General features: G+C 52.5%; 7 protein-coding genes across 7 annotated transcripts; 4 read left to right on the top strand and 3 right to left on the bottom strand.

The window, feature by feature from the left end:
• Positions 1–1,363: 1,363 nt before the first annotated feature.
• GLRG_09880 (heterokaryon incompatibility protein) lies at positions 1,364–3,427 on the top strand (the record flags this gene model as incomplete). Its single annotated transcript, XM_008100565.1, has 1 exon — positions 1,364–3,427. The coding sequence occupies one exon, from the start codon at positions 1,364–1,366 to the stop codon at positions 3,425–3,427; it is 2,064 nt and encodes a 687-aa protein (XP_008098756.1).
• Positions 3,428–5,021: 1,594 nt separating this feature from the next.
• Positions 5,022–7,981, top strand: GLRG_09879 (OPT oligopeptide transporter; the record flags this gene model as incomplete). Its single annotated transcript, XM_008100564.1, has 13 exons — positions 5,022–5,353; positions 5,407–5,612; positions 5,664–5,737; positions 5,792–5,828; positions 5,884–6,008; positions 6,065–6,313; positions 6,363–6,484; positions 6,552–6,636; positions 6,686–6,804; positions 6,855–6,890; positions 6,947–7,143; positions 7,200–7,309; positions 7,355–7,981. 13 exons carry the CDS (start codon positions 5,022–5,024, stop codon positions 7,979–7,981), a joined length of 2,319 nt encoding a protein of 772 aa, XP_008098755.1.
• Positions 7,982–8,890: 909 nt separating this feature from the next.
• Positions 8,891–10,318, top strand: GLRG_09878 (She9/Mdm33 family protein; the record flags this gene model as incomplete). Its single annotated transcript, XM_008100563.1, has 1 exon — positions 8,891–10,318. The coding sequence occupies one exon, from the start codon at positions 8,891–8,893 to the stop codon at positions 10,316–10,318; it is 1,428 nt and encodes a 475-aa protein (XP_008098754.1).
• A 549-nt stretch (positions 10,319–10,867) lies between these two features.
• On the bottom strand, positions 10,868–14,663 carry GLRG_09877 (uncharacterized protein; the record flags this gene model as incomplete). The annotated part of the gene is made up of 7 exons (XM_008100562.1): positions 10,868–10,929; positions 10,983–11,388; positions 11,437–11,638; positions 11,690–12,782; positions 12,834–13,820; positions 13,881–14,147; positions 14,207–14,663. 7 exons carry the CDS (start codon positions 14,661–14,663, stop codon positions 10,868–10,870), a joined length of 3,474 nt encoding a protein of 1,157 aa, XP_008098753.1.
• A 5,022-nt stretch (positions 14,664–19,685) lies between these two features.
• On the bottom strand, positions 19,686–21,165 carry GLRG_09876 (acyl-CoA dehydrogenase domain-containing protein; the record flags this gene model as incomplete). Its single annotated transcript, XM_008100561.1, has 3 exons — positions 19,686–20,052; positions 20,113–20,973; positions 21,053–21,165. The coding sequence occupies 3 exons, from the start codon at positions 21,163–21,165 to the stop codon at positions 19,686–19,688; spliced, it is 1,341 nt and encodes a 446-aa protein (XP_008098752.1).
• A 747-nt stretch (positions 21,166–21,912) lies between these two features.
• On the top strand, positions 21,913–22,509 carry GLRG_09875 (ribosomal protein S12; the record flags this gene model as incomplete). Its single annotated transcript, XM_008100560.1, has 2 exons — positions 21,913–22,068; positions 22,138–22,509. The coding sequence occupies 2 exons, from the start codon at positions 21,913–21,915 to the stop codon at positions 22,507–22,509; spliced, it is 528 nt and encodes a 175-aa protein (XP_008098751.1).
• A 403-nt stretch (positions 22,510–22,912) lies between these two features.
• GLRG_09874 (glycolipid 2-alpha-mannosyltransferase) lies at positions 22,913–24,456 on the bottom strand (the record flags this gene model as incomplete). The annotated part of the gene is made up of 4 exons (XM_008100559.1): positions 22,913–22,980; positions 23,034–23,322; positions 23,372–24,250; positions 24,406–24,456. 4 exons carry the CDS (start codon positions 24,454–24,456, stop codon positions 22,913–22,915), a joined length of 1,287 nt encoding a protein of 428 aa, XP_008098750.1.
• Between the last annotated feature and the right edge of the window lie 1,568 nt (positions 24,457–26,024).

Here is a 26,024-nt window from a genome sequence, read left to right as displayed (position 1 = left end):
CCCCCTCTGGCTGAGTAAAGTAAATTCCTCGAGGTTCCCTTGTTTCCAGCGTTCCGAAGCCCTCAATCCCGAGCTCGCGGTTCCGATACCCGCCTAACGGGAAATGCGGCATCTGAACTGCTTACAAGAGCGCATCTCCCGGTTTCCTGCAACAAGGGTTCAATAACTCAATTACTCACCCAGCTGCCCTCGTCACTCGGCTTATTAGTGTAGTCTACCAGCCCTACGGATCTGTCAAGCATCATCCTGCAGGTATGGAACCCGATTCGGGCGCGTTTGCTCGGTCGTACCCGATGCTACAGCACCGATATCCGACCGCCACACCGGACTTTGATTTCTCATCAACAAGAATCGCCATTCAATATCGTCGTCTGAGATTTGGGCATTGCCTTCCCAGCTCAATTTTTCGCTAAGTTACGCATCAAAGGCCTACTGCAGATAGCTATTCCTAATACATATGTAATTGAACTTCCGCCTGGCACGCAAACGGTGCCTGACCCTCTAGTCCTATATTATACGCAAGCCTCGATAAGCGTGTCGATGCAGGTGGCTAAGCGATGAGCATCTCGGCGCTCAGCGTTGGAATGTCATTGCCAGCCGATCGGAGTGGTGGTGCACTGCACCTTGACATAAAGAGTATTAATGAAAAAGAAGCCCAGAGCCTGTTGATCGTTTCCTAGAGAAGGCTCAACAACAGCTGATGCAAAGGGTACCTAAATGTGGCCGGGATTCATGACGCCGGAGCAGTGGCATGAATCAGCCCCACCTCCCGCTTCTTTCAGGGCCGGCGACGCACAGTACTCCGAAATGTCTCCGGCTTCTATCTCCGGGAGAAGAAGCAGGAACGACGAAGGCCAGCGCTACAGGAGGGGATTCTCAACCAGAAGAAAAGGTGTTTCGTTCCCCTAGATCCATAGAAACAAAGACCTCTACACGAGAAAGTTTCACACTTCTGATCGGAGTTTGAAAGAACGTATTGTACTGTTAACACCCTGATTACCAGGCGAGGAATATGAGGTTACCGTTTATTGGCTGGGAAGGTATTTGTTCTCCGCACGCGAAATAGAAAATTGAACAAGTCGAACAGACCTAGGTTCGCTATCTTGCGTTCAAGCTAATGGTACCAGTCAGTCAAATGCCCCTCATTCTCTGCATCGTGGCTGTGCTGCACCCCCCTGCTAATGACGATAACAGCGTAAGCTGAGCTGCCTCGTCCTGAATGCGAACCAATATCCCTCAACTAATCGCCAGGGCGGCCAGTCCCAGTCCCGCCAATACTAAATACCATGCAGGCCACGCATTAGACCAGCAGTCTGCCCGTTTATCTATCATAACCACAAAGTTGTTCGCACGATATTACGCGATGGCATCTCAACGACTGACGCAAGCCAGCGATTTCCCCTACTCTACCCTTGACGAAGCCCGTAATGAGATTCGAGTACTCAACTTGCAGACGATCGAGCGGCCGCCGCTCGTAAACCTTCGCGATGAGCCACCAGAATGGCATGGCCTCGTCCACTGTACCATAGAACATGTTTCACTCGATGCACACCTCTCAGGTTACCAGCAATGGGTATCCAAGGCGCAGCCATTGTCTCGGCGCAATAGCGATGGGCGTTGGCGACTATTCTCCAACGAACGATACCGCTCTCTTAGTCCAACAAGAGTAAGCTCGCCCTTTGAACGGCCGCGCACCCATCATCGATATCATCGCTTTGAGTGGGGAGATTACGGCGCACTGAGCTATACTTGGGGAGACCAGACCATCAGAGTACCGATTGTTATGAACGGCCAAATTGTTCTTATCGGCCAAAGCTTGGAGGCAGCGCTTCGGGCATTGTCTTCAGACCCGGACTACATTGAAGGCTTGAAAATTTGGGCAGATGCGATTTGCATTAACCAAAAAGACTTGGATGAGCGTAGTCTTCAGGTCAAACGGATGCGCATGATTTATGGCAAAGCGCTCATCGTTTCTATTTGGCTTGGGGCAGTTCCAGACGCGGCCGTACCGGATATGGCTCAACTCCATGAGATTATTGTCAAGTCAACAGACAATGATGCAGCATTCGATCTACTGGAAATAGCTTTAACCGACCCGGAGAAGAGGGAAACCATCAGGCGTGCCATCGATGTGATCGTCAAGAAAACATATTGGACTCGAATTTGGGTGATCCAGGAGAAGTGTCTCGGACCAGTGAATCCTTCCATCTTATTTGGGACGTTCCGAATGGGTCTAATGCCGCTTCACAACTTTCTACAGGCAGCAACCAATATTCAAGGCGCCGTGCGAGCTCGTGAAAAGGTATGGCGCGTGTTGAAATTAGTCGAACTAATGACTATCAACCAAGAGCGTATTCGCCGCAGACACCCGCCGACAGACAAAGAGCGCAGGAGAGATCAAGACGAACTTGGCCTTCTTTTAATGATTGGCAGAATGGCCCGTTCCCTTGACTTGAGAGACCGTCTGTATGGATTGATGGGTATGATCCCTGAGTATGTTGCAAAACATATCGAACCCGACTACAAGAAAGCGGTTGAAGAAGTGTTCTACGACTTTGCTAAGGCTCTTATAACGGGGTTCGGATCTTTTGACATCGTTCTTACTGGGACAACAGAATCGACTCTTACGCTCCCATCTTGGGTGCCAGACTTGACTTCGCCGTGGGATCCTTATCTATGGGGCTCAGACTGTGATGCCAGCTGGGGTCAAGACGCCTGGTTCGGGTTTGAACAGGATAAAAACATTCTGGTCACCAGCGGTTATTTTGTTGACATTGTGGATGGAATAGCACCCTTCTTAGGCTGGGAACACGGAGAGCTCCGGATATGGCAAGACGCCATTCACCCGACTTCCAAGGCAATACCGGATAACCCAAAAGCGGCGATTTTGCGGACTTTGCATCGAGCAGCAGTTTACGACTGCTCTACAGGATATACTATTCTTGACATCCCCTGGCTCGAAGATTTGAAACCTGACAATCCGGATGTCATGGCATTGGAAAAGCGCGGCTGGGGGAAAGTCCTCAAACACGCCAACCTCCAAGATCTCATTCAGTTTCGAAATCAGATCAACGCACAATTCAAGCCTTGGGGCCAAGAGCTCAAGTCATTCTTCCCCAGGCCCGAAGATGTGGGGGAGTGCCAAGATCCGAAACGATATTTGGATTCACTCGACAAGCATGTTGGCATCGTGTATCCCATCTTCACTACGGCGGGCGGGCTTTTTGGAACAGCAATACTTCAAGTATTGAAGAAAGGGGATTCGATCTTCGTGGTACCTGGCTGCTCAGCGCCACTCATTATGCGACAGAAAGGGAACCAGTGGCAAGTCATCACTCAATGCTTTGTTGATGGCCTTATGCGTGGTGAAACGGGAAGACGGGTGGAGCAAGGTACTTGCAAGCTTAACAAACTTCTGATTGTTTAGAGTAGTGATGTTTGTCGACGAGATTTTGAGATAAATTCGACTGTTCATGGAGTATTTCTTACAAACTTTTTAAATACACCACGTTATACTTTTAATTATATTTGTTGTCGTTGAAACAGAGTCGATTTATTTTGTGCGGTGGACTATCTCGTGTGGTTGCCGCTTTCGGGGAAGAACGTACCAGTTTCTTTACAAAGTCTTATTTCTAGTAACAACTACCTCAAACTTTTTTGATTTCATTATTACATAAGAATAAAACTGATTATATTCCTCAAAGTTCCATATTTCTGATGCAGAGTGACAGGTAGTTATTGGGCCTGTCAACTAATCTTGTCTGCCAGTGTTTGAACTAAACCAATGATTTCTCTGGCTGTTGCTTTCTATGGCATGACATATACTTCTTACTTATTATTATCAAATAGTTGAATGATTTATAGGACTCGCCATGCTAAGATTGAACTCAGGTTACTGCTTTTGCTCGTTTCTACTCTGTCTGAATCCCCTTGTATATAGCACCAGCGGCGTCACACTGTTCTAGCCTCCGGGTCTTGGCAAACATGAAAGTTGTTATTATTTAGCATCTGTAAGTTCTTTTGGCGACCGTCTGCCTAGTTCTTCTTATTCGTATGAGGGTGCTAGGCTAGCTGATGATGTGGCGTTGGTCGATGAGCATTTCTCTCCAAGAACCGGAACATGACCGATATCTCAAAACAAGGGTTTGGAAGTTCGACCATTGATTGGTGAACACCAGGCTCAGTTCCGAGCGTCGAGTGTGCTCTGCCCCAGACCGAGGCTCCCTCAAAGTCTGTTATTTCTGGACAAATCATTTCGTCATGCATATACTGCAGCAGGAAATAGCTTGAAGAGGTGCCGTCGGAACTCCCCCGCTCCTGTGAGTTCGCGACATTCTCCACCAACATTGCGCCTTGATAACGCCGTCAGATTATGCGGCACGGCTTGCATGCAGCATTGATATCCATCAATTGTCCACATCATGTTAGCGGCCACTTGGAACATTACTGGAACTACTTAGCCGACACTAGACTATGTTTATCGAACATTTCCGACGCTTGCCAGGGCCCAAGCTGCACGTACAGTCGGAACAACCAAAATCTCCAACAGCGGCACTGTTGGACGACCATACACGCCATCCGATGTATGTAACTGGGGGTTATTAGTCACTCAGCAGAGCTAAACACCCCTACTCACGTAAGTAGGGAGTGTTTAATGCGGCCGAAATTACGTGAGTAGGGGGTTTTAAGCGTGGCCAAAGAGTGACTAAGACCACGGGTATTTAGGTGCCCAGCAAGCTATCGCAGAAGAACTCGCATGCTTCGGGCTGTTGACCAATCGACATCTTGACATTTATCCTCTGATGTGATTTCAAGCTATTACCAACTTGGGAACATCCTGCCTTATCAGTCTAATAATGCAGCTCCCTTCTTTATCACATCATGAAGATCCGCAATGGCATGCTGTTTCCTCTGTAGGAGATTTTCGTGGCATTTCATCACTGTAAAACACTCTCTTCGGCCGTGGCAATGTGAACTATATTCAAACGCTCAATTATATCTCTAATCTACACTCTCCAACAATGTCTGATCTCCAAGACAAACAGACTGCGGGGAGCGACTTGAAGGCGTCGTCTGCGCCAAAGGTTTCCGTTGACCGAGTCTTTGAAACATCAGAGAAGCTATTTCTGGGCGGTATCAATTCAGACAGTTCAAGTGGAGAAAAACGAAACTCATCTGAGAATTCTGAGCCTGAATATGACTTCGAATCCCCAGAGTTCTCTAACATTCCCGAGCTTGTTCGAACGGTCGTTGGCTTCGAAGACGATCCTTCGTTACCCGTAATCACATTTCGTTCACTACTTCTATCGACTCTATTCTGTGTCATTGGAAGCGTTACGTCTCAACTCTCCTAGTAAGATCCAGTTTTCATGTCTTCTTATGCCTCGGTCGCTGATCAAAGATCAGTTTCCGAACAACTGCGGCCCCGTTTCCCGTTTTCTTCGTCATCTTGGCTTCGGCGCCTCTCGGACGGCTCCTCGCCCGAGTACTTCCAGATTACAAGGTGCCGCTTGGGAGGTTCTCATTTTCTCTAAACCCTGGTCCATTTTCCATCAAAGAACATGCTATCATTGGTATTGCTGCCAATGCTGGCAGTCAAGGCCAATGGGCAAGTAGGTTGAGCCAGTATCGCTTCGTTGTTACTCGGAACTGATCTTATCCAGCGTTCTTACCCACCAACGCGGCGCTTTACTACGGCATCACAATGAACCCGGCAGTCGCACTATTTTTTGGATGGGTAAGCTCGACCAGACTTTTGAGGCACTCCTCGGACAGCTGACTGTAAGAGCAGGGTACTTCACTTCTTGGCTTTTCTTTTGCAGCAATGGGTAGGTGTACATTCACAAGCATCATTATCTCTTCACATTTCCTAATATATTCAAGTCCGTAAGATTTTGATCGATGATCCGGAGTTCATCTTTCCGCTTTCCCTACAGCAGGTCACACTGTACAGAAGTATGCAAGGCAAGACGGAGCTCCACAAGAGCACGTCCAAAAGACAGATGAATGTAAGTTATGATTCAACAGAAGATGTTCAGTTTCCTAGGCTAACGGTAAATTCAAGGGATTTTGGTGGATATTTCTAGGCACGTTTCTCTGGCAATTCTTGCCTGAATATATTTTCCCCTTCGTTGCCGCCCTTGCGCCTCTTTGCTGGTTTGCGAGCCAAAACCATACTGTCAACTTCCTAGGCGCTGGTCGGGGAGGTATCGGGCTACTCAACATCACGCTCAACTGGTCAAACATCACATCTACAGTGGTCACATTCCCGTACAGCGTTCAAGTAACCATATTCGTCGGCTTCGTCATCACGGTATGCTATCTGCCCGCTTTCAAACAGAACCTTGCTCACAGTTATGAAGACGTGGATTCTCATTCCGGTGGCATACTTCGGGAATCTTTGGGGATCACCAACCTACAATATCATGTCAAATGGTGTCTTTCAGAAGAATGGCTCTGCGTATCCTTTCGAGTCTCTAAGTAAGTGTTTTTGTTAACCAAGAAGGATGTGAATTAGTCGTTGACATGGTTGAAGTTTACACGGACTCGAGTGGTATCCAACACGTCAATGAAACAGCATATCATGAGGTTGGCCTTGCTTACACTGGTGCCCAGTACACCTGGGAGATATTTATGGTAGCTTCCACACCAAACTTATTCTGGCTTTCGTGCTAAGCATCTTTAGTGGTACGCTTCATACATCTCATCTTTCGTCTGGTGTGGCCTTTTTCTAGGCCCGAAGGTTATGAAGATAGTACGGAAATCAAGGAAGGCCGAGGACGAGTACCACCAGGACCGCTTGAGGTGGGTAATTTTCATTTCTAGCAGCATGTACAGATGGCTGATCTAAACAGTCGCATTATTCAGCAGTATCCAGGTCTCACCATGTGGTTAGTTTCTTCGGTCCTTATGCCGCACGGGAGCAACTTTACTAACAGCTTCGCAGGGAATGGGGTATCTTGACTGTGGTACCCATTGGAATCTTGCTGGTTATTGTAGCGACGAAATCGGTTTGGATGCCCACTTGGACTTATTTCGTTGCTCTCGGTTTCGGCGCTGCTGCCATGCTTCCCATGAGTCTGGTGTATGCGATGTCGGGTTACTCGATCAAAGTCGGCTTCTTTAACGAGCTCATCTATGGATGTGAGTGAATATCATTTATTGTAGCGAAGATTTCAGTGCTTAACACGTGCATACAGATATGATAGATGTCCCAGGTTCGTCTCGGCACCCTCTTGGTCAACTTGCGTACCGCATCATTTCCGGCAATGTTTGGTACGATGCCCGCACGGTTCTGGAGGACCAAAAGGTAGGCCACATCTACTGAATCTGTCGCCCTTAGCTGATCAGATAGATCGGACACTATCTTCATTTGCCTCCCCGTCAGGTGGTCGGTATTCAAATCATCGCAAATATGCTTGCTCTGCCCGTCAACTATGGTGTTATGCGCTGGGTGGTCGCGTCCAAGTTCGACTATGTAAGCGGTCGAATCCCAGATCCCCAGGGACAATGGACGGGCCAAGAGTTCAAGAGCTACAATACCGCCGGCATCCAGTACGCCCTAGTCGGTCCCAAGAAGCTCTTTGCTTCGTCTTTCTTCAAACCTGTTCTATATGGCTTTCCTGCTGGGGCAGTAGCGCCCATTATCATTTGGATGCTGCACAAGAAGTTCCCTAAGGCCCGCTTCGACCTTTGGAACTCGACAATCTTTTTTGCCAGCGCCGCCACTTTCCACGGCAACCTGAGTACTGGGCCTCTTACCACATTCCTTGTTGGAACGTTCTTCAACTTCTATCTTTACCGTTACCGACGCGCCTTCTGGAACAAGTGGGCATACATCAGCGGTGCGGCGTTAGACACCGGATTCAATGCCAACTTGCTGTTCATCTTCATCTTTCTTGGAACGACGGGTGCAGTTATGGTAAAGTGGTGGGGGAACAATGCAGACAACATTGAGCGGTGCTTCGCCTTGAAAAAGTAGAGTTGCTGGTCAACTTATTATATTCGGGAACCAGTCAGCACAGATGGAGACGGCTTTGTTGCTTCTGGGAAGATTGTTAACGGTGGGGTGTCAATTCATATTGGGAAAACTTGCGATGCAACCAAACAGTGTCTTTTGCTTATAGTCTGGCAACCCATGCTGCTTACGACGAACGATACTTGTCGATGTGCTTTTGAATCTAATCATTACGCGTCATATTCTCTACTTGTTACATAACCCAATTGAAATCAATTAGTTTTCCAGAAAAATAACCGTATTACCATTGACAAGCTCAGCATGTTGGCCACGAGGCCAGCAATGCAGAGAGTCGTATACAGTCATCCTTTGATCAGCATTTGGCGTCTTCACTGCTCGCCGCTTCCCAACCATGATGTGCATTAACGATGTCGAATGTGCTCAATCGATGTATCTTGCCGTCTTGTTAATGACTTGCTCGATCATGACATTGGCAATGGCGGGTGTCGTCCCAAGCAGCAAGCTTGGACTGGGAAACAGTTCAGCGTTCCGGCCCTGGTCTCCGAAGATCGAACTAATAACTAGCCCCCGCCGCGCCGGCACCGGGCTCGCGCTTACCCCAAATCACGGCAGGCGGTGAAGAAAAATCCACCCACTGGCCTTTGCGGCAGAAACCGACGAGGGACCCGTTCCGTACCAACACTCAGCATGATCCGAAGCCGACCCGACTCACGCTTTCCTCCCCAAAAGGTCTGGGTCTTGTTGCCCTCGTCCAAACTTTCCTCCCAAGCCTCACCCGCCGACCCCGGCTTCCCGTGCGTTTGAACAACTCGGCCCGCCGACATCCCTCTCAATTGGTCCGTCCTTTTGTTTCACTGGGGAAGAGCTGTCGCTATTCTTCAGCTCTCGAACCCTGACGCCGGGAAGAAAAAGATGCCCCCAATTGTCAGGACGGCGTCGCGCCTAGCTCACGCTCGCATCGGCATGCACACCACCGTCAATCTCCGGAGATGGCAACCCGCCGTCGCCCTCGCCCTGCGTCTTAACGCCCCGCCGGCCGCCGCACCCCAACGACGGCTCTACGCCTCGGGCCTCCCCCCTTCATTCCCTCCCCGTCCGCCGCCGAGCTCCTCCGCCTCGAAAGAAGAGATCAAACAAGCTTCCCCGACAAGCGAATCGTTCCTCCCAAGCTCAGATGCTGCGACCTCAAGCTCGACATCGTCATCTCCCTCCCCATCCTCAACCACGAACAATGAAACCGACACCGCCACGTCCTCCGACCCCGACTCCTCCAGACCGAAGCTCGAAGACCCTCATCCCGAGACGGCCACCAAGATCTACACTGCCCTGCCGCCCGCCCTCTCCGAGAAGCTGTCCCACCTCATGGATACCCTCCAGACGCGCCTCATGACCGCCTCGACGACCCTGAACACCCTCACGGGCTACGCCCCGATCGAGGTCATCAAGGACCAAAACACCCTCCTCGAGAACCGCCTCGCTGAAGCTCAGTCCCTCGTCCGCACCGCTCGCGCCACTTACAAGACCACCAACGCCAAGCGCGCCACCACCCAGCGCGAGGTCACCACCCTCCTCGCCCGCAAGGAGATGTGGTCTCCGACCGACCTCGAGCGCTTCACCCAGCTCTACCGCCAGGACCACTCCCTCGAGCAGGAGGTCGCCGCTGCCGCCGAGGCCCTCACCGATGCCGAGCACGCTGAGCAGGCCTTGGGCCAGCAGCTCAACGCGGGTATTCTCAAGCGCTATCACGAGGAGCAGATCTGGTCGGACCGCATCCGCCGTGCATCGACATGGGGCACTTGGGGCCTGATGGGTGTAAACGTGCTGCTGTTCATCGTGCTGCAGTTCGTCGCCGAGCCGTGGAAGCGGAGGCGGCTTGTGCTCGGCGTGGTCGAGGAGGAGAAGGCCGTTCTCGAGGGCGTGACAGCCGAGCTGGCGGGCTTGAAGGCGGCCTTGGCGCAGAGGGAGGCGGCGGACGCCGCTGCTGATGTCGCTGCCAAGGCTACGGGAGTGGCACCGCCGGTGACGGCTGGAGTGACAGCTGCTGGAGAGGAGGCCCTGAGCGCCAAGCTCGAGGAGCCGGCTGTCAAGCACGAGATGGAGCGGGAGGTCTCCAGCGCTCTTGAAGTCCTGGAGCAAGAGGTTCCCACGCCCAAGTCGTGGCGCGAGCTCATCACCGATCCAGCGCTCCCCGCGCTGATGAAGGCGGGATTGGTCGATCTCTATAGTGAGCGCCGCATTGACTTGCGCATGCGGGACGCCTCGATCCTTGCCCTCGAGGGCGCTGCAGCCGGAGCTACTTTGGCAGGAGGCATTGCTTTGCTGCTTTTACGGAGAACATAAGTCACACCACTCCGCCGTGGTTGTATATACACCTGTACAATACGATACCATATAGATCATGAGGACAACCTATGTATTACTGTCACAATCCAGATTTCCAGATTTCCGGCCACAACGTGTCAGAAAAGATTTAAACCACTGAAGGTGTCCTCTATTGACAACGCTGCGGCAGCGTCTGGGAGAGACCCTGCCAGGTTTAACTCTAGTCGGTATCCGCTGACTTGCTTTTCCAACGTCCGCTCATGAACGGCCGGGGGCAACGCTGCTTTTACTTCGTATACTGCGCGCGCGCACCACTTCCTTGTCCACCCGAGGTTCACCGTCACAGCCTGGCGATGCGTAGCGTCCCTGTATAACAGAGGCCGTCTTCGCTAGGGCCTGGCGCGCGCGGCTTGCGCTCTCGCCAGTGCTTGTTCCGCTATTCACCAACTTGGTATTCTCTCTTTCTCTCCAAGTCGGCGGCATAGTTCATGTGAACTACTCGCGTCAGCTGCTGCTCTCAGGGCTTCCCGAAACAATTTGATATTCTTCTTCGCCGTCGCCATTTTCCTATTCAAAGTCGGCAGTGTAAGAGAAGCCACGGAACTCCTCTTGCATAGCTTGCGAGAGAACTGCGCTTTGTTAGCAAAGGTGACCTTCAATATCATGATGAATATCCACGTACCGGATTGGACAGGGGTCAAGACAGGCGTGACACTCGTAAACTCAGAGTCGAAATTGCTGGTATCAGTGGCGCTCTTGATCTGAGGCAGGAAGGGCGGTGCAACACGCTTATGGTAGATGTCATCCCAGTTGATGTTCCTGAAGAACGGCTGGTTCATGATTTCTTGCGCATCTGTGGGACCACTGCCGAGACGCTGATCAGGCTCCCTAGTAAGAAGCTTCTGTAAGATCGACACGGAGTCTCTAGGCATGTGAATGGGGTACAGAGGCTCATCAGCCAGAATGGCGTCGTAAATTTCGTCCTCGTCCTCACCGCGGAAAGGAGACTGCTGGAGGAGCATCTGATAAATCAAGACGCCGAACGCCCACCAGTCAACGGCGCGGCCGTACTTTTTGTCGAGAAGAATCTGGAAAATGGTTAGCACAATGCCACAAAGTGACGCAGGGAGACATACCTCTGGTGCCATGAACTCGGGCGTACCACAGAAGGTGCTAGTGTTGGAGCCAAACCACATGTCCTCCTTGCAAAGACCGTAATCGGCAATCTTGATGTGTCCATCGAGTGTCAACAAAATGTTGTCAAGCTTCAAATCACGATAGATGACGCCGTTCTCATGGAAATACTTGAGCGCCAAGCAGACCTCGGCAGCGTAGAATCTAGAACGTATTAGCACATCTTACTTTGGAGCGGATAGGGGTTGCACGTACTGAGCTCGCTTGGTACCGAATTGGCCCCGTTGAATGTGAAGCATGAGATCACCACCGCTGATGTACTCCATGACAAAGTAGACACGCGTCTCCGTCTGGAAACACGCGTGGAGGTTGGTCAAGAAGGGGTGTCTCTCCCGGTTAGCAATGAGGAACACTCTCTTCTCGGACCGAATGCTCTCCACTTCATCGTTCTCGATAATGAATTCCTTCTTCAACACCTTAATGGCGTAAAGCCTCTTAGATCGCTTCGTTTCCGCAAGCATGACCTTTCCGAAGTTGCCCTTACCCAGCACAGCCAGGAAGTTGAAGTGGTCCAGACCAATACGCTGGCCAGTACCTGGGTCCGTAGCAGATGGCAAAGGCTTACGACCAGCACTGGGAACGCCTCCAGATGACGAGATGGGCGAGATTTGAGGAGGCTCCTGCAACTTGGGCGAGGAGACGGGCTGTTGCTGATACATTTGCTGTTGAGTTGGCTGCTGGTACTGCTGAGGCAGAGGTTGCTGCTGCTGCTGCTGCTGCTGTTGCTGAACAGGCCGTTGTTGTTGCTGTTGTACGGGGGATTGCTGAGCGTACGAAGCAGCTTGCTGGTTGACTGCCGCGTAATCCGCAGGGTTGTACTTGCGCCCGCCGTAAGGATCCTCTTGCTCGGCCTGAGGGGGGTAGCCGGGATGTCCACCATACTGCCCGTAATCCTGCGAATGGGACTTTGGCTGCGAAGCGATCGTTCCGCTCATTGCGGCCGTTGCTGCCGCCGCCGCCGCTGTGCTGGAAGCGGTACGATCAGGGTGCGACGGTCGCTGGCCCGACGGCGACTGCTGCTGGTACATGAGCTTGGCTGCCTCGGTCGCTTCCGGCGAGCCTCCAGCATAATGCGCCTGTCCACCACTGTGGGGAGGAGAGCCCAGAGTGCTTGTCGGGCTGGTTGGCTTCCTCAGCGTGCGTTCGCTCAGAGAGGACGAAGTCTTGTTTTTGGTGATCATTCTAGTAGTCTTGATGCCTTCCAAGATTTGATTCGCCACTGCCATAGACATGCCGCAGAAATCAGGAACGAGGTGAACACAAGCCGCGTGCGCCGTGAGACCACATTCTATGCGAGATTAGATTTGCCATTGAAGCCAATTTTTGGGGCAACACTTACCTGCACACTTTCTGCAGTTCTTCTTGCCAAATGGCAAGATGTAGCCGCAATGGCAGCACCAGTTGGCTGTCATGTTAGAAAAGGCCTGGAATCTGTGCGGGATACGGTGGTTGATCTTCTCCTCATCCGGATCCGTCTCAGCGTTGCTCTTGCTAATACATTTGGTGACCACACTCGCGTAACATTTGGTGTGGCAGGTGTACTTGCAATCCTCGCACTGCATGCCGGTCGAGTATTTGAGAAAATCTCCACAAAGAGCGCAGCGCATTATGTTGTAGAACTGCTGCTGGACAAACTTATGGCCGTACATCTCGTGCACCTCCTCCTTACGCTGACGAACGGCACCAACACGACCGAGTCCCTGAAGGTTGACAGGGCGCCGGGCATTGTTCTGCTTGAGGAATCCCAAGGAAAGCTGGATCTGGCCGGCAGGCTCGAGATTGAACCAGCCGTCGATAGGTTGGTGAGCAATTGGGGGATTCGGCATGCCACCAGGCGCTTGCTGGCCCTGCGCACCCGGCTGAGCAAGACCGGGTGACGAAGGAGGACCACCGAAGGACTGTTGCTGCTGAGGGGGGTTCATGGGAAATTGCGACGGCGGAGCACCCATTCTGTCAGCCGACACCCATCCAGAGTTGTTGATCTCGGCCTCGATCCTCTTCCTTCTCATCTCCTCGGCGATATCAGAAATGCGCACCCACAGCATGGCGATAGGAATGGCATGCTCGCCGGGCTTGTCGTACACTGTGAGCTCGATCTCGTTGGCTTTGTCCACGTCGATGGTGTGGTACTCGGCTTCCCACTTGTCGGTCCTAGTAACTCTTGTGCGGGCAACCACATTGTCTTCGACCTTGACAGCGATAAAGGTTTCGGGACCTCGGCTGAAGCGACTCATGGAAGCGTGGTCAACGTCCTTGATTTGTCCAACCCGGATGGAGAGCTGGCCAGTCAGAGGCTTGCGTAAGTTTGGCACGTTGATCGAATCATCTATGGCGCCCAGTTAGCAGCGGCACAGCGAGTGATGACAGTCCAGGGGCGCAAACTTACCGTCTTGGGCATCAGACGTATCCATGTCGATGTGCAATTCCTCGTAGCGCTTCATGGCCTGCTTCAGCAGAAGGATTTTCTGCTTGGACTCGACCCTCCTAGCAGCGGCATCGGCCTTGCTCTTGCGGTCTCCTTCCATACCATATAGCTGGACCATCTTTTCAATTCCCTTGAGGTACTGTTCCTCGACGTTGAGTTTGAACTGAATTTGCGACAGCATGAGCTGAATACGAGGGCCGAGGTAGGGGGTATCATATTTGATCAGGTCTAGACGGCACAGTGAGTAAATCGAGAGGGGACATAGGGGTGTTGGGGGCAATGCACACCGAGCTTGGTAAAGTTGGGGCGCGACTTGGGGACGGACGAAGGGCCAGGGTTGGCGTATGGATGACGGGGAGGCATCAGGTCGGCATGGCCGCCAATCTGGCTGTACTGGACATTACCGCCAGAAGTCGCGCTCCCAGCGCCGTAGCCACCGCGCTGTTCCCAGCCAGAATCCTTGGGAGGAGGCGGAGGCACGTCGTCCATATCGCCGCTGAGGGGCCTACTATCGCCGGTTGGGGAACCGAGGGACATGTTGTCCATACCACGACGCAACTGAGCCTCACGAAGCTTTTCCTCGAAGAACTGCAGATTCCGGCGACCATCGCGCATCTGAGAGTCGAGTCGTGATCGAACAGCTTCATTGTTGGTTTGCGCCCGCATGGCATTGGCGGCGTTGAGAAGAGCCTTTTCGCGCTCAATCTTCTTGAGGATGTTCTGAATAGCGTCCTCGTCGTTCATGGTGACGGTAGGGGTGCGCGACTCCACGCGCAGGGGCTATGTGTTTGTGATATGCTGTGTTCTGGCTGGTAAAAGAATATGCTCTGAAGCTGCGGGAAGAGGGGAGCGTGGATGTGAAGGTATGCGTGATGTCTCAGTCTGCTGCAGTCACCTCGAGATGGCGGGGAAGACGAGCAAGTTGCGGGTGCAAGGTATGGAATACGATAGAGAAAATGATGTCTGTGATGGGTATGGTAGGTGTGCTATAGGTGCCGGAGGTTCGGCGTCGGAGGGGCCTCGGGGTAGGTTGGCACAACGGGAGGGATCGGTCTGTCGGAGACTGTCACGACAGAAGATCGGTGGGTGCAGCCTGCCCTCGAGGAAGTGGTGTTGTTTTTTCGCGGGTTGGGCTGGTTGGTAAAAGATGTCGTCAGTGGGTTTTGGAGCAGGACACAAGACGGGGGGGGTTGTCGGGAGGGGTCGCTTTCTCTCGCGCAGTTGACAGTGCCTGTGCGTTCAAGTAGAGGTGGGCGGACAAGAGGAGGGGAGGAAGAGGAGAGGAGAGGGTGGACGCTAATTAGATGGACAGTAGGCAACGAGGAAGAGATGAGAAGAAGGTACTTTGCGCGAAGTATCCTTTCCACCGTCTCAACCATGCAAGATACAGGGAAGAGAGGTACTCTTAACCCACCTCTCTCCCATCTCTCTCCCACCTCCAGTTCTGGAGACAGGACTACTAGGTACCTAGGTAGGTAAGGTTCACTACCCACGAAGTACCTACCTTACCCGGGAGCAACAAGGGGTACGTATCTCTTCTGTAGGGGAGGGGGGGGGGAGGAACCTGAGATGGAGGGGTGTTACGAATGCGCTGGGACGGACGAAGCAAGTCTGTAACTCAATGTGAAGATGGCAGGCGAGCTAAAATGGATGATTCAGGCAGCTGATTACTTAGATATAATGCCCGACTCCCGCATGAGCTTCTTCATTGCCTCCAGTCACGTACCCTCCCGATCCTGCCTTTCCGCTATGTACAGGTATTTGGCTGGTTCATGGGGCACATTGGAGCCCCATTTGCTTCCCAGCATTTTTATCTCCTCTGATGCCCAACAACAACTGCGGATGCGCAGGCTGGGTTGGTCCGTATCGGAGGTACTGTACACTCACTACCTACCTGTAGGTATGCCTGGTAGGGCCCCGAGGTACCTGCCTGATGCACCTCCCTCACCAACATGTTTGGTGTGCAGTTTGCGTACACTACGTCCGGTCCTTGCCTCTCTGCCTCCCAATTGCGCCAGCTGCTCAAGGATGGCTCGTGTTTGACGTCGTATCCTGGGCGGATACAGGACGCAATGACAAGGCAGATGGGGCACATACCTACGGTAAATGTCTGTACACTATCCGTACTAGTGTAGTACTATGTACGTAGTGTAGTAGTAGGGCAGCAAAGCTCGACTCGACTCAACTCGCCGTTTCGTATTGTTGACCGTTCATGGTTCTCTTCTCTGCCCGACCTGAAATTTCGGGCTGCCAGCCAGTGGTTGGATGTCAATCAAGCAAGCCAAACAGCTGTGACGACGGCACCCTACAGATGCTTTTGGACAAGACCGCACACGAAAGGGTGGGATCGGACGAGAGAAAGAGAGGGAGAGAGGGGGAAGAGAGAGAGGAGAGAAAAGTCCTAGACCGGACGTGGGGCTTCTAGGACTTTTGGTTGTTTCACCGTGGTGAAGATTCATTTCTGTTCTGCGCCAATCACTGACCATCTCGCTGGGCACTCTACACTACGCATCTCTTGTCATAACGCTGAACCAGGACTTCTTCGCTTTCCAACCTGACTACCTAGGTCCCAGGCAGAAGGTTTTTTGAATTCCACTCTGTCGCCTGTCTCTGATCCTCACTCACCCTCGTCGTCGCCCGTCCACCCACACCTCACACACACACACAACCTTACACACAACCTTACACCAACACCTCCCCCATCCCAGACAGCAGACGGCGACTTTCAAGGTACTTCGTTACGGCTAGGCCAACTAATTATCACATAGACTTACCCGTACCACAATCCACTTTCTACTTACCTATGCCAGTATACAGTAAGAGAGAGAAGATAGAATATTTTGACACGATGCTTAAAGGACGAAACCCTTGACGAGAAAACGCCACCCTGACACAGTATGCAGAGGAGCCCCTTTGGGTTCTTGACAAGCAGGAGTAGAAGCCTCTCAATTGGTTGCCCTCCCATGTGAGAGGAAGAGATCTCCGGCAGACGGCGACGGACACAGCCCAGCCGCCAGGCCGCCCGTCTCCAAGGCTCCCCCTCCCTCCTACTTATCGGGAAGTTTTGCCGATCCACTTTTCCCAGACGGCCAATCCTGGGACTGACCGGCTCGCGGCTGCATCGTCATCGCCCCGAGACCATCCCTTCAACCACCCACACTACTTCAGTGTAGGTAGGTAGTGTCAGTCCTGAGCGTACGGGTGCATGCAGCGATGCATACCTAGGTTTTCAGTATCTCGTCTAGCTCAGTGCTAGTTTCTTTTGTTAGGTACTCCGTAGGTATTGCAAATACTGAGTAGGCCCGTTGCAATCACCACCCAGCAGCTCGGCCGCCTGTCGGCCAACCGTATCTTAGGGCCATTGCTCCATTCTCAGCCACATGCCAATGTATGATTCCATACAACATGAACACATCAGAGCTCCTAGGCCTACCATCGTGGGGGCCAACCCGACATCACAGCAATGAATCACTATTTTATGGTTGGGTTCTCACTTGACGACACCTCTGCCGACTGGTCTCACCGCCGCCAGCTGTCCGCCGGCCTTTCCGCAGATACCTCGAACTTCTCCCCATGGCGCCATACGGCCGGCAACTACGGCACCCTCTTGTGGTAACGGCTGCCACAAACCCCAAGATTTCCAGATTTCACCATTGTCATGGGGCGGGTCTTTCTGCCTGCATCCCACCCCGAACGCGAAAGCAAGGGGACTCAATACAAAATCCGTGCTTCACTTACGGAGCGGGAGTAGTGGACGCTAATTACCGCCCGGAACCCGTCATCCACCATGCCCAACTTGTCCGTCCTGGCCCAACACGAAGTCGATCGATCAACACGCCAACTGTAACGTCTACTTGAAACGAACTTAGTCACTCCCACCACCGGAAAGTCTGCCTCTGCCACTCGGGTTTGGGTTACAAATGCAAAGCCGAAAGGCTGGTCACATTTGGCCCTCCATGCATATCGATGTCCGTCTCTTAACTGGAAAGAGTCCTCAAAAAAAAAAAAAAAAAAAAAAAAACACCAACGTCGCGGAACCGTTTCGACCCACCCTCGCTCAGTGGCCGCCTTCCAGGTCGTTCCCTCCAACCACGCGGGCGCGCCCTATATACGGTGGCCTGCGGAAAAGACTCCGGCGGATCACCTCTCAATCCCCGCAGACCCGGCAGGGGCCAAGATTTGCTTTCTTCAGTGCTGATAGAGAGAGTTACGGCCCATGCCGCTGTCCCGTCTATGAGGAAATCAGATTGATCGCTCAAGACCTTTTTCTTTTTCTTTTTCTTTTTATTCTTCTCATTCTTCCTTTTCTTCATCGCCGTCTTCTTCCTTTTTCTCTTTTGAGTGTAAAACTTGGCATCCCTCGCGATTCCTGTCACTCTTTGACCTCGAGTTATGAAGCCAATCGCGAGCTGCTCGGATCATTATCGCATAAAGTCCCTATTTCCGACCCCAGGATTTTCAGAATAGTCCGTGTGTCAGGATCGACGTTTCTCTGTCTGGTCTGATGTGACTCACCAGATGGCCTTGCCGCAACGAGGCGTGTGTGCCGGCGAGGTCGTGCCGGCGAAGCGGCACTTTCATTCAATATGTCACTCTTCGGACGGACGGACAAGCCACCATACATAATTGGTGGGTGAAAATAAGTGGTGATGCCGACACTTGCAGTCATTTGTCGCTTTGTTTCTGCTGAGTGGTTTCTATGAAACGGCGCTCTGACAAACATGCCCTGTCCAGTCGAGCCAGTGTGTATTCAGGTGAATTTGCTTACAGGTACGCGCAAAGAATGCTGTTAGGAGTAGGGATGTTGCGCGTGTCCTGGGTAGACAAAGAAGACAGCAATCCAAGTCTTCCCATAGTGTACACAACTGTTTTAAACCAAGTGAGTGTGAGATCTTGCCCTGACTATAGGTATCATGGACAGCATCACATCATTTAGCTCCAACATTTATTCCATATCTTTAATATATAACATCTAAAGCCTGTGACCTGCAGTTAACGTGCACTTGCGGTGTGCGGGGAGCCATGTCGGAGTTAGAGGACTGTGCTTGATCGCAAGCCATCATATCGACCCCTTCTGACTAAGTCCCCTCGCATCTTGCAGTGCGTCTTCAATTGTTTCATGCATGGAATGCGTGCAAGAACAATGGATGGCACACAGCCCGGTTCATCTGAGTGACATCTAGAAATCCAGAACTTTGATCATCTGCCTGGCCAAACCGCTGAATCCTCTATTCTGTGTGGCTCTGCCATTCCATTAGATGCGTTCGGACTGACTTTGCGCGCGACTCGGACTTGAAGCCCTAGTAAATGCTTACATACTCTTGACGATTCTCATCTTTCCTGTCGATACTAAAGTCAGTGTACCACTGCACTGATATACAACAGGCTCACCATAAATGTGACACCCACTTAGGCCTGGGCGTGTAACCGACTGCATGATATACTTGGCTGAAAGCCATATTTGGAGGTAAAGAACAAGACGTTACGGTAACGTGGAAGACACATTACTTTGATAGCATTGGCTCAGGGTCTGGAAGATCTCCTCTTGCTGAATGACACCGAAGGACGGCGAGATCCAGAGTCAAATTTACCCAAAACAATGTGCAGAGAAGTAATCTTTGGAGGCAAGACGCCCAACACTTGATCGTGTCGCTTTTATTAAACGCCGTCTAATAACCTACACGATTCCCGTCCAGTTTCGCCATTACACTCCCTTTCTCTCATTCTCGGACTTGTTCGAAGCACTCCCAGAAAGGAGAACACCACTTATGCGGTGTAGTCCTTCTGCAGCAGCTTGGCAATGGTGTTGAGTTGGATGTTGCTGGTGCCCTCATAGATTGCACCGATCTTGCTGTCGCGCCAGAACTTCTCGGCCGGGCCATCGCGGACGAAGCCCATGCCGCCCATCCACTCGATGGCGAGGCCGCTCACACGACCGGCGACCTGGCTAGCGTACAGTTTAGCCATGGCGGCATCCATGACGAAGTTGTCGCCGGCCTCCTTCTTGCGCGCCGCATTGTAAACGAGCGCACGCGCAGCGGCGATCTCCGTGTACGACTGCGCGATCTGGTGCTGCATGCCCTGAAACTCGCCAACGAGCTGGCCGAACTGCTTGCGGTCGTTCCAGACGTACCTGGTAGCTGTTAGCATCAGGGAGCCCAAGCGAGTGAGTGGCAACAGGGGGCAAGCCTACTTGACGGCGTTCTCCCATGAGCCGAGGGCAAGGCCAGTCATCTGAGCAGCAATACCAATACGACCCTCGTTCAGGAGACCGATGGCGTACTTGTAGCCCGAACCCTCCTCTCCGAGAAGGTTCTCCCTAGGGATCTCAACGTCGTCAAAGTTGATGACGCATGTGCTGCTGGCCTTGATGCCAAGCTTCTTCTCCTTTTTGGCAATGGAAAAGCCCTTGGTGTTCTTCTCGACGATGAAGGCAGTGATGCCCTTGTACCCCTTGGCGGGATCAAGGTTCGCGAAAACGATGAAGAAGTCAGCCTCTTTGGAGTTGGTGATCCACATTTTGGAGCCGTTGATCTTGTAACCGTTCTCTGTCTTGGTCGCCTTGGTAGCCAAGGCGAATGCGTCGGAGCCGCTGACTGGCTCGCTCAGACAGAAGCTGCCAACGGTGTTGGTAGCGAGCTTGGGCAGAAAGCGCTGCTTCAGCTGGGAGCTGCCCCATTTGATGATGGCGGTGTTGACAAGGGTGTTGTGGACGTCGACGAGGACGCTGACACTGGGATCGACGCGGGCGAGCTCCTCAATGCCAATAATGGCGCTCGTGAAGTTCATGCCGGCGCCGCCGTACTCCTCGGGGATCTCGACACCCATGAGCCCCTGCTCAAAGAGCTGCTCAACGATCGCCGGGTCCATGTCCTCTGCCTCATCCATCTCACGAACCTTGGGCGCGATCACGTCGTTGGCGAACTTATTCACAGTCTCCTGCATGGCGGCCTCGACCTCGGAAAGATGAGTGATGGGCGTGGGGGGGATGTCGGTGATGTCAAGGTGGTCGGCATTGCGGCGGCGCTGGGTGGTCGAGAGAGGTCTGGCGGCTCTGTAGGGCACATGTTAGTATTGCAAAGGTTCATAAATGTCGACCCTTGGGAGAGGAATAGGACGGGTTGGCAGCTTACTGCTGGAGTGGCAAGAAGGTTCTGGTCGGCGTGCATGTCCTCCCTTTAGCGAGGGCGGCAACACCACGGCTTCCCCTCATGGCGGGGCGAATAGCCCGAGCAAAAGACGACATGGTGCAATATGTCAAGTGTGGATAACCTCAAGGTCGCTCGAGTGGTTCGGAAACAGCAAGGAAGGAAAGCAGCAAAAGACGCCGGAGATGGGTGATTGCAGATCGTCGGAAGTGCTCAACTACTTATGGACTCGGTCTGTCTTGTCGACCGTGCGATGCCAACGAGTAGGTAACGCCCGGACGGATTTGGTCAATTGGCGACGGACGGTTTCGATAGTAGGATTGTTTCTGGGGAGGGTCTAGGAAGAAAACAGGAAAGTAGTCAGAGATGTGGTGCACCCTAGACCGTGAACCTCAAAGCCCGTTCGGAGCCACGGTACCTGGCGGCTGGCGAACAGACAGCGCCCGCTTCAGCCGAGGATATCCATCCCGCAGTGGGGGGCAACCGCCCCCAGCTTCGCTATCCCGTAGGTATCTGGGGGAAAGCCCGGCGGCGTAGCACCAAGAGTGAACCAGGGTCTCGGTCGCTTACGTCAGGATCTTCCCGAAAGGGAGGCATGTGATACCAACTGACAGACCAAAAAGGCCGATTTCATCGGTTCAAGGGGCGGTGCTAAGGTGGCCCGAGTGAGTGGGCCCGGGGGCGGAGGACCGGTGCCTGAGGTCCGCAATTTGGAGGACAGGGAAGCATCACGTGCATCAACCTTAGCTAAGCAATCCAAAAAATAATCCACCAGGTGAAGGTAATAACATTGCGACGAGAGCTCTAGAGGCTGTGACGAAAGCAATTGGAAGCCGTTTCCCGACATGGCCAGCACGTTGTTCAGATCACTCTTTGCTCCGGCGATGAGGCCAGCGACATTTCCGCGCGCTGCATCCCTCTTCACGTCAACCGTGGCCCCCTTGATCCGCCCCTTTTCATCTACCCCCGTTCAGAATGCCACCATCATGCAGGTCCTGAGAGTTCGTCCCCCTCCTTCTCAGCCCGTCAACTCCCATACTTGAAGCATATACTGACAGTCACAATCACAGGGATGTCATAAGAAGGGCAAGCGCGCTCGTCACGCTGTCTCCCCCGCCCTGTCCGAGATTGAGGCTCCCGCCCTCAAGGGCGTCTGCCTCAAAGTTGGTATCATCCGCCCGAAGAAGCCCAACTCCGGCCAGCGCAAGACCGCTCGTGTGCGCCTCTCCAACGGCCGCCACGTCACTGCCTACATTCCTGGCGAAGGCCACAATATTCAGCAGCACAGCGTTGTCCTCGTTCGTGGCGGTCGTAGTCAGGATTGTCCCGGTGTACGATACCACCTTGTCCGTGGCGCTCTCGATCTTGGCGGTGTGGCGAACCGTGCCAGTTCTCGCTCAAAGTACGGCACGATGAAGCCCAAGAAGGCCACAGTGAGCTAAAGAAACGGGGTTCTTAACGAGGCAGAGGAAGATACAAGTGGGAGATTGGGACGTCAAAAAAGAGTCAAGGGAGTACGGGTGAAGCTGCGCCCCCACAGGTGCCCGATTAGAACGGGCACTTCTACAACGTGTAAAGTCGTGTACTATTATCGCATTACAGATTATCACAATATCAAGAGCCACTGAAAGCTGGATGAACTCCAGGTAGCAATCTCCATTTGCTAATATCTACAGAGCAAAAAGAGTGTCCAGAACCATTGACGCCGCCCCACGTTTAGTACCCGATCTGCCCAATTCCCTTCATTGATGCAGGCCCACTTGATTGACGGCCAAAACCAAGGCCCCTTTTGAAAATTGTTGATACATACTACATACGCTCACTGTACCGTACCGGTGTATGAGCTTAATCCTGCTGGTTCTCGTAACCCTCAGGCTTTTCCATACCGTTGACCTCAAAGAAGCGGCTCGTGCCTGATTGTGTTAGCTGTCCGTCCCGGGGCCTCGTATTCAGGGGCTAAGCTTACAAGAGTAACCCTTCCAGTCAAAGTTGTCCTTGGGGTTGCAGTGGCAACGTCTGTCAAGACGGACCTTCTCGCCAGTGGGACAGTGAGTGAAGGGGACATGGTAATAAGCGATGTCGTTAAAGAAGTGGATCTGGTCTTTGGGCAACAAGAGACTGGCGGCAATCGAATGCACAGGAGCGTCACCCCATCGTTCGTAGAAGAAACCGCCGTCCTGGTCAAGGGATTCGAAGTAATCGATGTACGCCTGGGATCGGAGCCAGTTGAGGTCACCAACTTCGAAGTTGGACCACTATGAAGGTCAGCATGTGGCTTACATGATATGGTGCAAGCCAACTTACGAAGTGGCAGTGGTTATAGGTGTCGCCGCCATCGTCACTTAGGAATCCCATGGAGTTGCCCTGAGCAATGTGCTCAGGGTGGTTCTTGATGAACTTCTTGGTGCTGTCCCAAAGAGTAGGAATGGTTTCGACATACTCGTACAAGCTCAGGACGAAGCTGTACTTCTTGTTGTTCTCCTTCATGAAGCGGAAGGGGTCGTAGTGAATATCGCAGAAGAGCTCGATGGAGGGCTCGACACGCCAGTAGTAGTCATAGTTCATCATGAGGGGCTGGCGGAAGAAAAAGCCAGATTCAAAGCGGCACATGTGGCGATAGCTCACAGAGTCGCCGTAGATGATCTTGCGCTGGGCCATGTCCTCGCGGACCTTGCGAGCCTTCTCCTGGTCGATCCACTCGGGGAAGGACCAGTGCTCCTTGGGAATTTCACCGTAATGAGTCTTGCCGGAGACGAGAGAGGTGGTGACTTTCTTGAATGTGGCGTCGAACGGCTTGTCGTTGAGGAAGACCCAGTCGTAGTTGTAGCGGCGGTTGAAACGGTCCTCGACCTGACGGATGGAGCGGGCAATGTCCCAGATGTCGGAGTTTCGGGCGAGGGTAACGAAAGTGGCATTCATGCGTGGGCCGGATGCGATACCGGATAATTCGTCCCAGCCAGGCTCGTTCGGAGTCATGGGCATGGGCCATTCCTTTGGATCGTATGTCTCGCCAACCTTGGGCCGGTTTGCATCGGATTGAGCAGGCTGTTTGGGTTTTTCTGCAGCATTTTGACCACTCTGCTGCTGACCGTTGGCGGGAGCGCCTGGTTTGCTGAAGGTGCCATCCTGAAGTCTTGCGCCCTCGTAGCTGGAGTGGGAGATGAAGTAGAAGACGGCGAGGCCCTGCGCAAGAACATGTCGAAGTAAGCATATGATTGAAAGACACAACTAAGCAGTGCAAAGTGCGAATGTCATGGGGTTACAAAGAAACAGCGTCGTTCAGGTTCCTGGTGTAGCTGCAATGGCACAAGTTTTGACGGACGAGGGTTTCAACTTACGAAGAAGGCGAAAAGTAGGTATCGAACGTATCGTGCAGATCCCGTCGCCATCTTGACCTATATAATCAGGCCCGATGGAAGCCCGAATCGGAAGATGGAAGGGAGAGAAAGGGATTGAAGTTAGAAGTGGGAAAATATCTCGCTCTTCCCCAAGGATGAACAAGGGCGAGGAGGACGAGAAGGAAAAAGATGCGAGGGACGCGGGAGTTAATACAAAAAGATGGCTTCAAGGGATACATGTCAAGAGGAGCTGGAGGAGCAGCTGGGGCGCTAGCGACAACTGGTTCCGGGGGACCTGGCGGACTTTCACAGGGGTACGAATGCAGCGTACGCGGTGCACCAAAAAGCCGCGCCGCATGTACCTAGCTAGGTATCTACAATGGTGCCACCCACTTACAATACGGTACCTGAGGTAGGATAAAGGGGGTGGGGTGGACAGCTGGCCTGAACCCAGAAGCTTGGCAACTCAAAAAAAAAGCGACAGGTACCTTTTTTCGGTGATTTCTATTTGGGGAGTACTTTCTTCCTGATAGTTGCTGATGTCAGCAAATCGCTGCTCGGGGTAGGTATATAGCTTTATGGAATGAGTTTGAACTCATGCCTGCTCAAAAAGAGGATTTTCAATATTACCTATTTGGAGACCTGGAGCTGGGAATAAGTCATGTCGATCCCTAGGTAGGTATCTAGTCTAGGTATTTGCAGCAAGAAGATACACACAAGAAACAGTCCGCTAGCGGGTGCGAGAAAAAGACTTGGCTATTGAGCACGGCAACCGGTTGATAACTCAGTTAGGTACCTAAGATAAGTACCCATCCTCCACGTACCTCGCTGCCGCGTATCCGTTCCCAACTCTCGGGCAGGCGGTCCCCATTCTTGAACAGGGAAGGGAGAGGACGGGGAGCGTGGCCACTGCGAGAATCCGCTCGCATTGCATCCCGTCAGCCTCAGCCCTGAGGGCAACCCAAACAGGAGACTCACTGTGCTTGGTTTCAGCATAATCCAGCCCCTTGTGCATTCTTTATGACATATACCTACACGTGCAGGTACACCCAGTCGGTAGCCCCTGACAGATCTAGCGGCCTCGTGTAGATTGGCCTGATTGCTACTGCGTACTTTGCGATGCGTTTGTCCGTAATGTCTAGGTACCGGGGGCTAAGAAGAAGCGCTGGTCCTTTCGGCTGGCAGTTGTGTCTTGGTATTCGTCTTACGCCGAGCCGACGGGACACCTTTCGACAATGTCAGATTGGCTTTTTTCTTCTTCTTCTTTTTATTTTTATTTTTTATTTTTTATTTATTTTTATTTTTTTACATCACATTACTATCTATGCAGCACCTTTGTAGGTTCGTGCAACCCACGTGCCTCTTGCTTCCCGCTCGTATCCCGACCGAGCCACACAGCTGGTCGCCGTGGCACTTGACCGAAAGGCTCGTGCTGGGAACTTTGTCTGGCACCAGGAGCACTCCCAAAAGCGATTCACGGCTCTTCGTGGGCTACCTGTTTTCGTAGTGCTTCTGAGCACAGAGAAACGGGATGAACCGCCACCTGCTATTATGCCTTCCGCCTGCGATCAGCGTTGGCCAAGGAATAAATTCCTCGCCAAAATGGTGAGTGTCAAGGG

The sequence above is a fragment of the Colletotrichum graminicola genome, assembly GCF_000149035.1.
Source record: "Colletotrichum graminicola M1.001 genomic scaffold supercont1.53, whole genome shotgun sequence".
NCBI classification, from domain to species: Eukaryota; Fungi; Ascomycota; class Sordariomycetes; order Glomerellales; family Glomerellaceae; genus Colletotrichum; species Colletotrichum graminicola.
The sequence above is the reverse complement of the archived record's forward strand: the minus strand, read 5'-3'. Positions and strand labels throughout refer to the sequence as shown.